Source organism: Cibotium barometz, chromosome 23, assembly GCF_041138505.1.
Source record: "Cibotium barometz isolate CiBa-2024 chromosome 23, ASM4113850v1, whole genome shotgun sequence".
In the NCBI taxonomy this organism is placed as follows: Eukaryota; Viridiplantae; Streptophyta; class Polypodiopsida; order Cyatheales; family Cibotiaceae; genus Cibotium; species Cibotium barometz.
Window position 1 is genome coordinate 12,631,155 of NC_141068.1, and position 13,548 is coordinate 12,644,702.

At 37.0% G+C, this 13,548-nt stretch overlaps 1 protein-coding gene across 1 annotated transcript; it reads right to left on the reverse strand.

Moving 5' to 3' along the window:
* Positions 1-5,173: 5,173 nt before the first annotated feature.
* On the reverse strand, positions 5,174-11,718 carry LOC147625644 (uncharacterized). The gene is made up of 7 exons (XM_086817819.1): positions 11,237-11,718; positions 10,436-10,478; positions 10,010-10,066; positions 7,237-7,351; positions 5,737-5,854; positions 5,499-5,598; positions 5,174-5,331 (listed from the first exon to the last, which is right to left on the reverse strand). Exons 1-7 carry the CDS (start codon positions 11,575-11,577, stop codon positions 5,230-5,232), a joined length of 876 nt encoding a protein of 291 aa, XP_086673945.1. The 5' UTR covers positions 11,578-11,718; the 3' UTR covers positions 5,174-5,229.
* Between the last annotated feature and the right edge of the window lie 1,830 nt (positions 11,719-13,548).

The following is a 13,548-nucleotide window of genomic DNA, read 5'->3' on the forward strand; positions in this document are numbered from 1 at the left end:
ATCTAAATATGGCTTACTTGTGGCCATCAATCCAACTAAATAGCTTAAATCTATCTTGGTGATAGTCATGTAAAGCAAACTACCTACTACTCATCAAGGCTATGTTCTAAGTCACAATCTCCATCAATAAACAAATGACCTACTACTAAAATATCATGCATTATAAAACACAGATCCATCTTTTCTTTTCCCTTGTGTGATACATGTGAGCTTGCAGCACCTGTAGTACCACCACTTGAGTGCCTAACATTATTTTGCCTTCTTCTTAAGGTCTCACAATAGACCCGTTTTGCTAGAGGACTCTCTTGGTCCAATAAGTGCCAGTATTACAGCTCAACATTTTAAGCACCCATCTGATTCTTTGCCAGGGTCTATAGGATCCTTCATGGGTGCATGCCAGCTACCATCTCATCAAGGCAACATCCCTGGTCACTTACATATATCATATATAGTGAGGTCGTAGCATCTATAACCTTTTTAATCAGTGAATATACATTTTTCTACCTTGGGATCTAGCTTACGTCTCCCCACATATGGTACATGTACATAAGCAGTTCAACTAAATACTTTTAAATGTGTTAAATCTGGTTTTCTGAAAGTAAACTTTTGTTTAGGCATCATGCCATGAACTACAGCACATTGGGCATTTTTTTTGGTATAAACTGCAGTTTCTACTACTTCAGTCTTAAAAGAATGAGGCATCTCTTTCTCATTCATCAATGGTTCACTAAGTGCCTATGACTATAGCTCACCATTTTAAGCACCCATTCGACTCTTTCTTCAGCCACTATAGAATCCTTCATCAGCACATGTTAGCTATCATCTCATCAAAGAAAACATCCCTGCTCTCACTAATAAAAGGCCTCCAACTCCAATTTTCCCACTATTGAAACTTAATCATCCTCGCATGCTACCTGAACTTCTCATAGAAATAACCTACCACAATCATGTTATGGGCATTTAAAAAAAAGGCATGGCCATCCATTGTATGCTGGTCAAGGATGCATTTTGGCCTAATGCATCTTATCAAATAGTAGTTGTTGTTACCCTCATCTATAATGACTCGCTAATACGTTACCCTCTTATAACAAATCAAACAATGTGTTAGTCTTCCATAAAGATAGGGCTAGAAAGATCTAAGGAATTCTCTAAGGATAAAATGGTGTGAAGGATGTTCAAGGATAAAGACCTTCTTATGCCAAGAATCTACTAATCCTATAAGTGCACCTATAGACACAATAAAACTACTATGCTAGTGCATACCACATCCATCAGACCAAACCCATTGTTGTTTCTCATATGACCTCCTGCTCCCTCAAACTATGAACCTATGAAGGATTGGGTAGATGAGGAGATAAATGTTATGAAGGGAGGGTTGGAGAATTTTATATCTATTTGGATGATGCCACACAAGAATAAATAAAAATACCTTAATGAGATTGAAAAGAGTGAAGTGTTGTATGTTGACAAGAATTCTATGAAGAGGTGAGGGTGCTATTCATAGTAGTTCTCTGCTCTATTTTATAAAATATCATATATGGGTAGGTTGGTGATACTAATCCCAAGTTACATGATGTGTGTGTTCTAATTCTTAAAGTACTTCCCACAATAAAAAATCTCTTTTATATAATGAATGGGAGTAAATTTGCAAGGAGCCTTCCCTTGTGAAAATTCCTCCCACAATTGAATGAAATTCTCTAAAAACAATGTGACAAAGCTTTATCTCTCCATTGTAAACTTATTCCCGCAATTTTTTGGTAGTCTTATATGTAGCATGGTAGCATGGTGCATAAAGGTTGTCAAGCTTGCATAGCATGAGCTATGCTAGCATAGAATGAAATGTTAAAATGGGCTTAGCTTTCTTTAGCATAGAGTGAAATGTTAAAATGGGCTTAGCTTTCTTTAGGATTTCTCCCTTCATATTCATATGGTCAGACTATGAGACTCATCTAGCCTAGGAGAAAAACATTATGAACTAAGATTAAAGGGACCTTTAATACTTCAAAATAAAAGTTGAGATAAAACTATGAGACTCATCTAGCCTAGGAGAAAAACATTATGAACTAAGATTAAAGGGACCTTTACTTCAAAATAAAAGTTGAGATAAAACTTTTGGTGGATGAAATTATTACACTTATAATATTTTGTTGGTCCTCTATTAACTCTTTGTTAGTGAAAATCACATTTATAAGCCAAAATATAACCACCCTAGAAGTATCAAAACCATGTAAAAGAAAAGGAACATCATGAAACCTTACCATTTAGTAGCCTGAGTGACCTATTGAATGATTGTAAAATCTAGTTATCAATCACACTAGTTGACCTTATCACACCACCAAGGTCTAAATCTATAAGTGTAGTGCAATAAAGGGATTCAAGTTAGGAATAGTAGATCCCATAAACTTCTACCACCATGTTTAATGTCTCCCTTGCTCAAGATGGGAAGAAGGAGATAATAAGAGAAGGGGGGAGAAGAAGAAAAGCTCGCACTCCCAAATCCCATTCACATGTAAGCACAAGCACAAAAGAGTTGTAAATTCAATTTGCATAGTGGGATTCTATGATTTGTATACATGGCCTTGTTTTTTACAATTGGGGGGAGATATAGCTAAACAAAGGTATGCACATTTAGATTTTTGGCTTTTAATAAATAGTTGCCTTTTAAAAAGCTACCCCACCTAAATTTACATTAGAAAAAGTGGCTCAAAACACACCTTTCAAAATGTAACTTTGAGCTTCCCTTTGGATTTGAGGTCTAGATGTGGATATTAAATAGCAAGAGCTTGGTACATGAAGTAAAAGCATGGGAATATAGAGGTCTAGATGTGGATATTAAATAGCAAGAGCTTGGTACATGAAGTAAAAGCATGGGAATACAGAGGTAAGAAAATTGTAAAGATCAAATAATAGGGGGTGTGATACACACTTGACACTAACCATGTAACTTGCCAAGTTGTGACGCACTCCTCAATATTAGGAATAATAATAAAATTAAATGAGGATCAACTCTAATTATTAAATTATGTTATAATTAGGCTAGGTATATTGCATCGCTAATAATGTTTTGGCATGCCATGGATAGGCCTTTAGTAGTACTTTGTTCTTTGAAGAAGCCAAAAATATGCCCAATTTTTAGGCTAGCCACATAGATACCCTATGCTTTTTGAACAAGACAAAATTAGGTTTGACTCTCATTTGGCTACTATAAATCTCACAAATTTGGTCTATTGTAACAAATTAGGGCTAAATGGTGTGATATAAAGTTGGCCAAAAATAACCTTACAATCATTGCAAAAAATAAGTATGTATTATCTCATCGTCTCTCTCCCTTTCTTTCTCCTCTTCCTTTAATTCTATATTACCATGTTTTGAAGACTTTGGCTAAATAATAATAATAATAAGAAGAAGAAGAAGAAGAAGAAGAAGGAGCAGAGGAGGAAGATGAAGAAGAGGGAAAAGGAAAAGAAGAAGGATTTTTTTTGTAAAAGAATAAGTCTTCTTCTTCTTCTTTTTGTCCTTCTCCCTCTTCTTCTTCTTCTCTTCTTCTATTTCTCGCATTAGTAGAATAAGAAGGAGCAAGAAAACCTTTCAATTTAAACCTTAAAGCACAAAACTTCACATACATAATGATTTAGTATTTCTAAAGAAGACGAAGATGATCTTGCATTTCAAGCCTTGCGACAGAAAACTTACATTCATGTAGTTTAGTACTTCTTATTGTTCTCCTTCTTGTTTTCCATGTCATTGTAAAGAAGGATAATATGAAGAAGAATTTTTTTTCCCAATTCTCTCGTCGTCCTCCTCCATCTTCTGAGTGATTTTCTCCTCCTCCTCCTCCTCCTTCATCTTCTTTCTCTAAGAAAGAAGATGGAGGACGACGAGGAGAGAATAGAAACAAAATTCTTCTTCATATTATCCTTCTTCTTTCACTTATTCTTCTTTTTTTCCTTGTATTAGCCAAGAAGAATTTTTCTTATTTTTTCCCTTTATCTTCTACTTCTAATAAATAGATAATGAAAAAAATATAATTTTAAACCAATAATAACATCAAAAGACATGGTGAAGGAAAACTAGAAAAAGAGGATGAAGAGATATACATTTTTTCTTCTTCTTTTTGTTTTACTTATCATTTTTCTTCTTCTTCTTCTTCAATTTACTCCATGGCGTATTAAAAATAAATTAAAGAGGAAATAGCGATAGTAGGAGTAGTAGAAGGCGGGAGAAATCATCGCAAAATGATGGTGGAAGTGGTAGTAGTAATCATCACTGTAATTTATAGTCATAGTCATATTAATAGTAGTAATCATCACTGTAATTTATAGTCATAGTCATATTAATAGTCATTTATAGTCATAGTAGCATTACGAGGAGAAGGAGAAGGACGTGGAGGAGGAGGAGTAGGTTTTCTTCTCCTTCTTCTTCCTCTTAAAAGTAAGAAAAGAATAAGAAATCCCCATAGTATATAAACAAAAAAAAAACTCGTGGTTATATTAAATCTTTAGAGGAATTCAATTTTAAGCTTGGTAGGAGGTTTGGTCCTTGAGATTCAAATTAAGAAATAGATAAAAGAGGGAATTGAAATCTTAAAAAAGCAAGAAGAAGATAGTGAGGAGCAAGGGGGAGGAAGAGAAGGAAGGAGGTAGTGGAGGAAGAGGAAGGAAAGAGAGGAGAAGGAGAACAAAGAATAACAGGAAGAAGAAGGGATAGAGGAGGAGGTAGCAAAAGCAATAGAAGAAAGGGAAGAGGAGGAGGTAACAAGAGGAGAAAAAGAAGAGGAGGTAACAGGATGAGGAGAAGAAGAAGCAAAAGCAAAAGGAGGAATAATATATTCTTTAGCTTTTTACTCTTATTCTCATAAAAGAAGAAGAAAAATAGAAGGACAAAGAAGAAAGAACAAAAAGATAATAACAAAAAGGAGAATTTAAAAAATATATTATACCTATGTTTCTCAACAACTAATTTTTTTGACAAAGCGTAGGACACAAAAGTAGATAGAGTTGCATATTGATAAAGTGGTGGTAGAAATCTATACAAACATTGAAAGCCACATAAGAAGCACTAATATATACTACTAATTATTAGCTCAACTAAAATTAACTTTCAAATGCTAACATAACCAAAGTATGTTTCAAAAGAATCCCCGGAAAACATGTCATCTACTCTTGATCAAGGTTTCTTTTAATAAGCATCCTGAATAATGTCTTAAGAAGTTAATGCAAATTGATATTATTAATCAACATGCCTTAACAGTTTTGTGCTCGAGGCTTTGTACTTCTTTGTGTAAAAATTGAAAAAGAGAATAAGCAAAGAAATCATATAGCTAAAGAGTATCTGCACAACAAAAAGGGAAAAAAATTATAGCTCTTAGCATGCATATTGTTTCAATATCTAGAAATACTAAAATATGTCATGTTTACTACACACAAAAACTATTTCTCAAGGTATTTTTTGATTTAAGACTAATTATGCAACTCTTAATGGAGGAGAGAATGGAAGACCTTGCATAGAAATTGTGGATATGGAGCCTGAACAATGATAGAGTAAAATGCTTGCAGCATGTTGATTACAAATTGAATCATTTGAAGTTGAGTCAAATACCTGCAAAATGAGAAAAGCAAAGAGTTTCCCCCCCCCCCCCCCCCCCCCCCAAAAAAAAGGCATGCACTTTGATTAATGCCTTTATGAAAAAATCAAGGAAAATACGATATTTCCATGGGATGTGGCTAAAATACTTACCTTCCCCAGAAAAGGTACTTTTGTTGTTTCTTATCATCATTTCGCCAGATCGCAGAAACAAGATAGTAGAGATACATGAAAACATGTACAGCTGAGTTCATTGCTGCGGAGATATAAGCTATAGAGAAAGAAATTATGAGGTGAGGTGGTGCATGCATACCAACAAAGTCTCTCGCTCTCTCTCTCTCTCTTCTTTTGTGAGTAGATTCTTGTTATAGTAGCACCTTGAGTACCAACCTGAAGGTATCTTGGTCTCCTGCTCGCGGGCAATGCCCAAAGGCAACACAATCATAGCCACAATATTGGCTTCGCCCAATACCACTGGGATGCTTATGAGGATTTGAACTCAGACCCATCGCTAGGTATCTTGGTCTCCCTCTCGACGCATCGCTAGGCTACACACCACGTGGTTTTGAAGTTTTTGTACTACAAACGATGATAAGGTTGTGTGCCCACCAAATAGTGCATGGCCTAGAGGCGCCCCCTCCAAAATTTTTGTGAGGCCTCTCCCTCCATATTAGTATATTATATATACATATATAGCCCATGGGTAGAGTCCTAACACATTACAAGATATCTATCGAGCCCAAATCCTCTCTATTTTGTGGATCATGTATTTTTCTTTCCTCCCTAAGTTGATATAAAACCCATCCTTTAATTTTTTCTAAAACATATCTATTCAGCCCTTACATTGATCTTTACGTTACTGTTACATGAACACGTGGAATTACCCAATGCACATATAAGATAGACTTGTTTTCTTTTTAAAGCATAGTTTTGGGGCATTTAATGCCAATACCCAATCTCACATTTTAAAAAACACGCACACGCATTTACATAGTAAGTACTGATGAGGGGATTTTCTCATGGGGGGGCCAAGTTCAACTTGGCCAAAAGCATTTAACAAATATTAAATGTAAAAATTTGAGGTCATTCCTACTACCAAGGATGATTTTTCGTGGGTTGGGTCGGTTCAAAATGACGAGATTAGTAGAAACTAGTACTCAGCTCACGCGGCGTTGCTGTGGTATGTAAAAGACATTAAGCAGAAAAACGCAGGAATGGAAGCCAAAATACAAAGGGTCAAATTAGGAATGAAAGCCAGAATACAGAAAGTCAAATCGATGGGGATTTTTTCCTCTTTTTTTTAGGATTTCTTTTATTCTCTCCTCTCCTTGTCCTACCTTGGTTGTCCATGATTAACATGTAATAGAGAGTGCCTGCTTTTTTATAGTTTACCTTATTTTTAGACGGTCACTCAAAATAAGTGAGTGTATTTAACAGTCATAATGCCCAAAAACGAACATGGCACGCCTGCCACCATAAGGTGTCTCCAAGTTTTCCAAGAGAAAAACCAGCTGAGCCACAATTGAGAAGCTCATGGACAAGTTGCATTTAATGCACTTGACCAATTAAACTTGGGTGATGTAAGATATACATGCATGATGAATGAAAGACATGGGTTATTTTCAAAAATAGCAATGATGCGAAATGTCTTACCATCACCACCCGGCGCATGATGAGCTATCATCCACCAAATAAGAGCAACAGAGACATGGTGATACACGTGCAACACTGTAATTTGTCGAACATTGCGTTTCAACAGCATTATTATCTGTTGACATTCAAGGAAGATTAGTGCTAGACTTGACAGGATTAATTAGTGTCATTAAATTAAACTAACTGTAATTAGGTAGTCTAACATTACCGTATCCATGAACTCCACGAGCTTGGACATGTAAAAGGTGTATATGAAACGCGCCATCTGCAACAAGCGGATGCCAATATGACTATGTATTCAAGTTGAAGATTAGGGTGTGGTCATAACATTAAGATAAAAGAGAGGTGGGGCATATGGCCTAGCGGTAAGGGCTCTTGCCCTACACCGCTATTATTGACCAGGTTCAATACCCTGCCCTTTTCTCTCGCATGCCTAATGGCCTCTCTAAAATAACTCTTGCAATACATAAAAACATTAGGATAAAGTGAGCATGCACTTGGTAGTAATTACCAAAAGATTAAACAAAACTTAAAAGATGCGAAATTACTCTCTAGTTTGTCATATCATTAGGATAAAGCCAACATGCATATAGCCTTAATTACCAAAAAACTTAAAAGATACAAAATTACTCACTTGTTTGTGTTGCTCGTTGTAGGCATTGCCCCATATAGAATACCTATCAAATATGCAAGGCAACATCAGGCCAAAAATACTTTAAAAAAAATGTTTTCTCTTGTCTAATCTTCCCATTGGGATTTTTTTTCTTTGGTGATTGGAAAATTTTGTAGAAATTTTTTTTTCTTGGCTAGAGGGTTCATTTCTTTGTCCCTCATGGGGTAAGGAGGTGGGGTGAGGGTTTCGAGCTCTCATCCTCACGTTCTGGAACTCAAGCTATACCAGTAGACTTCTTTTTGTACATAATCTCGCCAAACATCCAGTCTTTACTAGGAAAGAAAAACTAGAGAAAAAGCTACATCTCTTTGTAGAGTGTGCATGATGAATGAGAAAATACAGGCTCATGAGATTCCAATTTGCCATGAGTGCTATTTAGAACCTCTTGCTGAAAGAGAAGAGAGGTCTAGTGGTGGTAGTTTTCGAAACACACGAGAATAGCTTCTAAATTAAGTTTCTAAGTAACGTTTTGTGCAACGTTTCAAAGATCGGTCCCTAAGAAGTCTCCGGCCCAGCCCGATTTTACTAAAACTAGGGGCTTACTACTAACACGCATTGTGAAAGAAATTATGAGGTATGCATACCAACAAAGTCTCTCTCTCTCTCTCTTCTTTTGTGAGTAGATTCTTGTTATAGTAGCACCTTGAGTACCAACCTGAAGGTATCTTGGTCTCCTGCTCGAGGGCAATGCCCAAAGGCAACACAATTATAGCCACAATATTGGCTTCGCCCATATACCACTGGGATGCTTATGAGGATTTGAACTTAGACCCATCGCTAGGTATCTTGGTCTCCCTCTTGACGCATCGCTAGGCTACACACCACGTCTTTTTGAAGTTTTTGTACTACATATATAGCCCATGAGTAGAGTCCTAACACATTACAAGATATCTATCGAGCCCAAATCCTCTCTATTTTGTGGATCATGTATTTTTCTTTCCTCCCTAAGTTGATATAAAGCCCATCCTTTAATTTTTTCTAAAACGTATCTATTCAGCCCTTACATTGATCTTTACGTTACTGTTACATGAACACGTGGAATTACCCAATGCACATATAAGATAGACTTGTTTCCTTTTTAAAGCATAGTTTTGGGGCATTTAATGCCAATACCCAATCTCACATTTTAAAAAACACACACATGCATTTATAGAAGCAAAGCTTTTATATAAAAAATCAATTTGATCTTGAAATGGTGTAAATAGAATCCATGACTTCATTCACTCTGTTATTCTACATAGTAAGTACTGAGTGATGAGGGGATTTTCTCATGGGGGGGGCCAAGTTCAACTTGGCCAAAAGCATTTAACAAATATTAAATGTAAAAATTTGAGGTCATTCCTACTACCAAGGATGATTTTTCGTGGGTTGGGTCGGTTCAAAATGACGAGATTAGTAGAAACTAGTACTCAGCTCACGCCACGTTGCTGCGGTATGTAAAAGACATTAAGCAGAAAAACACAGGAATGGAAGCCAGAATACAAAGGGTCAAATTAGGAATGAAAGCCAGAATAGAGAAAGTCAAATCGATGGGGATTTTTTCCTCTTATTTTTTAGGATTTCTTTTATTCTCTCCTCTCCTTGTCCTACCTTGGTTGTCCATGATTAACATGTAATAGAGAGTGCCTGCTTTTTTATAGTTTACCTTATTTTTAGACGGTCACTCAAAATAAGTGAGTGTATTTAATAGCCATAATGCCCAAAAACGAACATGGCACGCCTGCCACCATAAGGTGTCTCCAAGTTTTCCAAGAGAAAAACCAGCTGAGCCACAATTGAGAAGCTCATGGACAAGTTGCATTTAATGCACTTGACCAATTAAACTTGGGTGATGTAAGATATACATGCATGATGAATGAAAGATATGGGTTATTTTCAAAAATAGCAATGATGCGAAATGTCTTACCATCACCACCCGGTGCATGATGAGCTAAGAGCAACAAAGACATGGTGATACACGTGCAACACTATAATTTGTCGAACATTGCGTTTCAACAGCATTATTATCTATTGACATTCAAGGAAGATTAGTGCTAGACTTGACAGGATTAATTAGTGTCATTAAATTAAACTAGCTGTAATTAGGTAGTCTAACATTACCGTATCCATGAACTCCACGAGCTTGGACATGTAAAAGGTGTATATGAAACGCGCCATCTGCAACAAGCGGATGCCAATATGACTATGTATTCAAGTTGAAGATTAGGGTGTGGTCATAACATTAAGATAAAAGAGAGGTGGGGCATATGGCCTAGCGGTAAGGGCTCTTGCCCTACACCGCTATTATTGACCAGGTTCAATACCCTGCCCTTTTCTCTCGCATGCCTAATGGCCTCTCTAAAATAACTCTCGCAATACATAAAAACATTAGGATAAAGTGAGCATGCACTTGGTAGTAATTACCAAAAGATTAAACAAAACTTAAAAGATGCGAAATTACTCTCTAGTTTGTCATGTCATTAGGATAAAGCCAACATGCATATAGCCTTAATTACCAAAAAACTTAAAAGATACAAAATTACTCACTTGTTTGTGTTGCTCGTTGTAGGCATTGCCCCATATAGAATACCTATCAAATATGCAAGGCAATATCAGGCCAAAAATACTTTAAAAAAAATGTTTTCTCTTGTCCAATCTTCCCATTGGGATTTTTTTTCTTTGGTGATTGGAAAATTTTGTAGAATTTTTTTTTGTCTCTTGGCTAGAGGGTTCAATTGAGATCTTTCAAATTGCTAGTATTCTCTTTTTTTTTTTAAATGTACATGTGAACTATTGTTGTAGCTCTTTTGACTAAGACTTCTTTTTGTACATAATCTCGCCAAACATCCAGTCTTTACTAGGAAAGAAAAACTAGAGAAAAAGCTACATCTCTTTGTAGAGTGCGCATGATGAATGAGAAAATACAGGCTCATGAGATTCCAATTTGCCCATGAGTGCTATTTAGAACCTCTTGCGGTGAAAGAGAAGAGAGGTCTAGTGGTGGTAGTTTTCGAAACACACGAGAATAGCTTCTAAATTGAGTTTCTAAGTAACGTTTTGTGCAACGTTTCAAAGATCGGTCCCTAAGAAGTCTCTGGCCCAGCCCGATTTTACTAAAACTAGGGGCTTACTACTAACATGCATTGTGGTGGGTTAGTTAAGGCAAAACGATAGGAACACAGAACTCTTAGGTTCAATCCTTATCCATCACATCCGCAAGGTGTTACCCTAAAAATAGCATTTGTTTTAGTAACTCCCCCTTGCAATGCAACACTTGGTAGTAGTAGTAGTAGTAGGGTAAACACATTTATTTATTTATTTAATAAAGCTGGGGGAGTCTTTTCATACTTGAGTTGATACGCGGTGTATGCCAAGCCGACGGACATGTAGAGGCTGAGGCCAAGGCAAACGCAGTTGTGCACGATGACCAGGGATCGCAAGGGGGCGGGCTCGTTATGATGGCGGGGCTTCAAACCAGCAGATCTGATCCATTGCAAGCCCAAGGTGACCACGCCCACGTAAAGCAGGATGAGCAGAAGCACGGGTGTGGGGCTGTCAACAGTGGGCCAGCCTCTAGTCGTCGGAGTGCCTACAAGCTCCACCCCAAAACACCGGAGCAGCAAACCATCAAACGCCGCCGTTACGGCAGCGTCCGCCGCCTTGTAGTATCTGATCAACAACTCCTCCATTGCCGCCGCCGCCTCCTCGGCCAACGCTCGCAAAGTGTCGCCAATAATAATAATAATAATAATTGTGCTAGATGGGCAGGTGTGGCCGAAGATCGGAGACTTTGGGCTGATGTGAGCAGGGGCGAAAGCATCGTATTATTGAGACTGGGTGTGTTGAGAGTGGGTGTTCACATTATCTGTTGTAGTGGTTGAGGGGTAGGCGTGGGCTAGTAAATCCAACCAAAAAAAAAAGGGGTTATCGTGTAGCATGGTGTGGTAAATCCGGAAAAAAAACGACCTAGTGGCACGTTTGTATGATCCATTAGACACAAGTGTAATACATTGTTGGAGAAGTAATGTAGTTCCATGTGAAATCCATTGGACACAAGTGTAATACATTGTTGGAGAAGTAATGTAGTTCCATGTGAAATCCATTGGACATAAGCGTTATACATTGTTGGAGACATAATGAACATCCATGTGAGATCTAGTGGACAAGTGTAGTACATTGTTCGAAGAGTAATAAAGTTTCATGTGAGATACAGAGATCTACATCGAAAGGCTATGCAGGCTTGTACTTGTTGGCTTTTCTCGCTTGAACTCTGTCTTTTAATCTTTGTACTTTAACCTTTTGAATGATGAAAATCTTTATTTGCTTTGGCCCAGAAAGTATGTGGATATGAGGGTAAGTGAAATGTGTCTACATAGGTAATAATAGTGTTTGTATATGTAGATATGATCTCTTGATACACACATAACAATAAAAACAACAACAAAACATATATGTGTAAAGATTGCCTTTCTATGTAAACTTGAGCAACTCATTTCAAAAGTGTGGCATTGTACTATTGCTAGCAACATTTGTTCAAATGTACCCTTGTTCTTCTCCAATGGTGACCTTCAATTGGAACTTTTAACAGTAGTGTTGAAGTGTATAACTGGTCGATGAATTTATGCCAAAAAGTTTACCTTGTCATTGTGAAACCAAATATCATATTATTTTCTAAAAAAAGTTTTTTTTAGACCCTAACATAGCATTTTGGGTTGCTTTTCTTAGATGAAGTCGTGATGATTAGCATAGTTAGCGTCATGTGTTGAAGCTTAAAACAATTGGGAAAACACCATCTTGAAGTCCAAAGTAAATTGGAAAAGTTTCAAAAACTTTTGGATGAAACCTTCGATTGGGATCCAAATTTAACGTGTGATCGTAGCTGTTGAGAGTGGGTATGTTGATGAGCTATTGTGAAGGAATCATAACTGTTCACGTTATCTACAGTGGTAGAGGGGTAGTGGGCTGGTAAATGCGAAAAATAGCAGTTGTCGTGTAGCGTGGGCTGGTAAATTAAAAAAATGAGCTGCTTTGCACGGTTGGGCCCTTCACATGGAATGCGACAACCTGATCTACACGACATTTATCCTGAGGCCCTCCTGTCCCTTTTCCCAACCAGTCAACATAAAGACAACCTTCCACAGCAACCACAGGTTTTGGGGATTTGAAGAAATTTCAATCCGCCTTTTAAAGGTTTACACTCTCAAAAAAACCTTAATAAAAAAGACACATTTAATTAAGGCTCACACTCTCATAAAACCTTAATAATAATAATAACCCTTTTCCCAACCAGTCAAAATAAAGATAGCTTTCCCTAGCAACCACATGTTTTTGGGAATTTAAAGAAATTTCAACCAGTCTTTTAAAGGTTTAATTACACTCTCAAAAAAATCTTAATAAAAAACACACATTTAATTAAGGCTCACGCTCTCATAAAACCTTAATAAAAAAAAAGTAAAAGGCTGACGCTCTCAAAAACCCTAAATAAAGACATTTAATTAAGGCTCACTCTCGGAAAGCCTGAATAAGAAAAGACATTTAAATTTCAACGAGCCTTTAAAGGCATACTCACATGCAAGCCTTGACATGACAACCTCCACATGGAAAAGGGCAACTCGCCATAAGTCTTCCATATGTAAAGTTCCTTGGTTGAGACATCTATC

Bases quoted from the DNA above. Each gene is read 5' to 3' on its own strand.
- LOC147625644 (XM_086817819.1), bottom strand. From the start codon at position 11,577: ATGGAGGAGTTGTTGATCAGATACTACAAGGCGGCGGACGCTGCCGTA. The intron at 10,479-11,236 runs GTATGAAAAGAC...CATATTTGATAG, and splicing joins TACACCGCGTATCAACTCAA to GTATTCTATATGGGGCAATG. The intron at 5,599-5,736 runs GTAAGTATTTTA...CTCATTTTGCAG, and splicing joins AAGTACCTTTTCTGGGGAAG to GTATTTGACTCAACTTCAAA.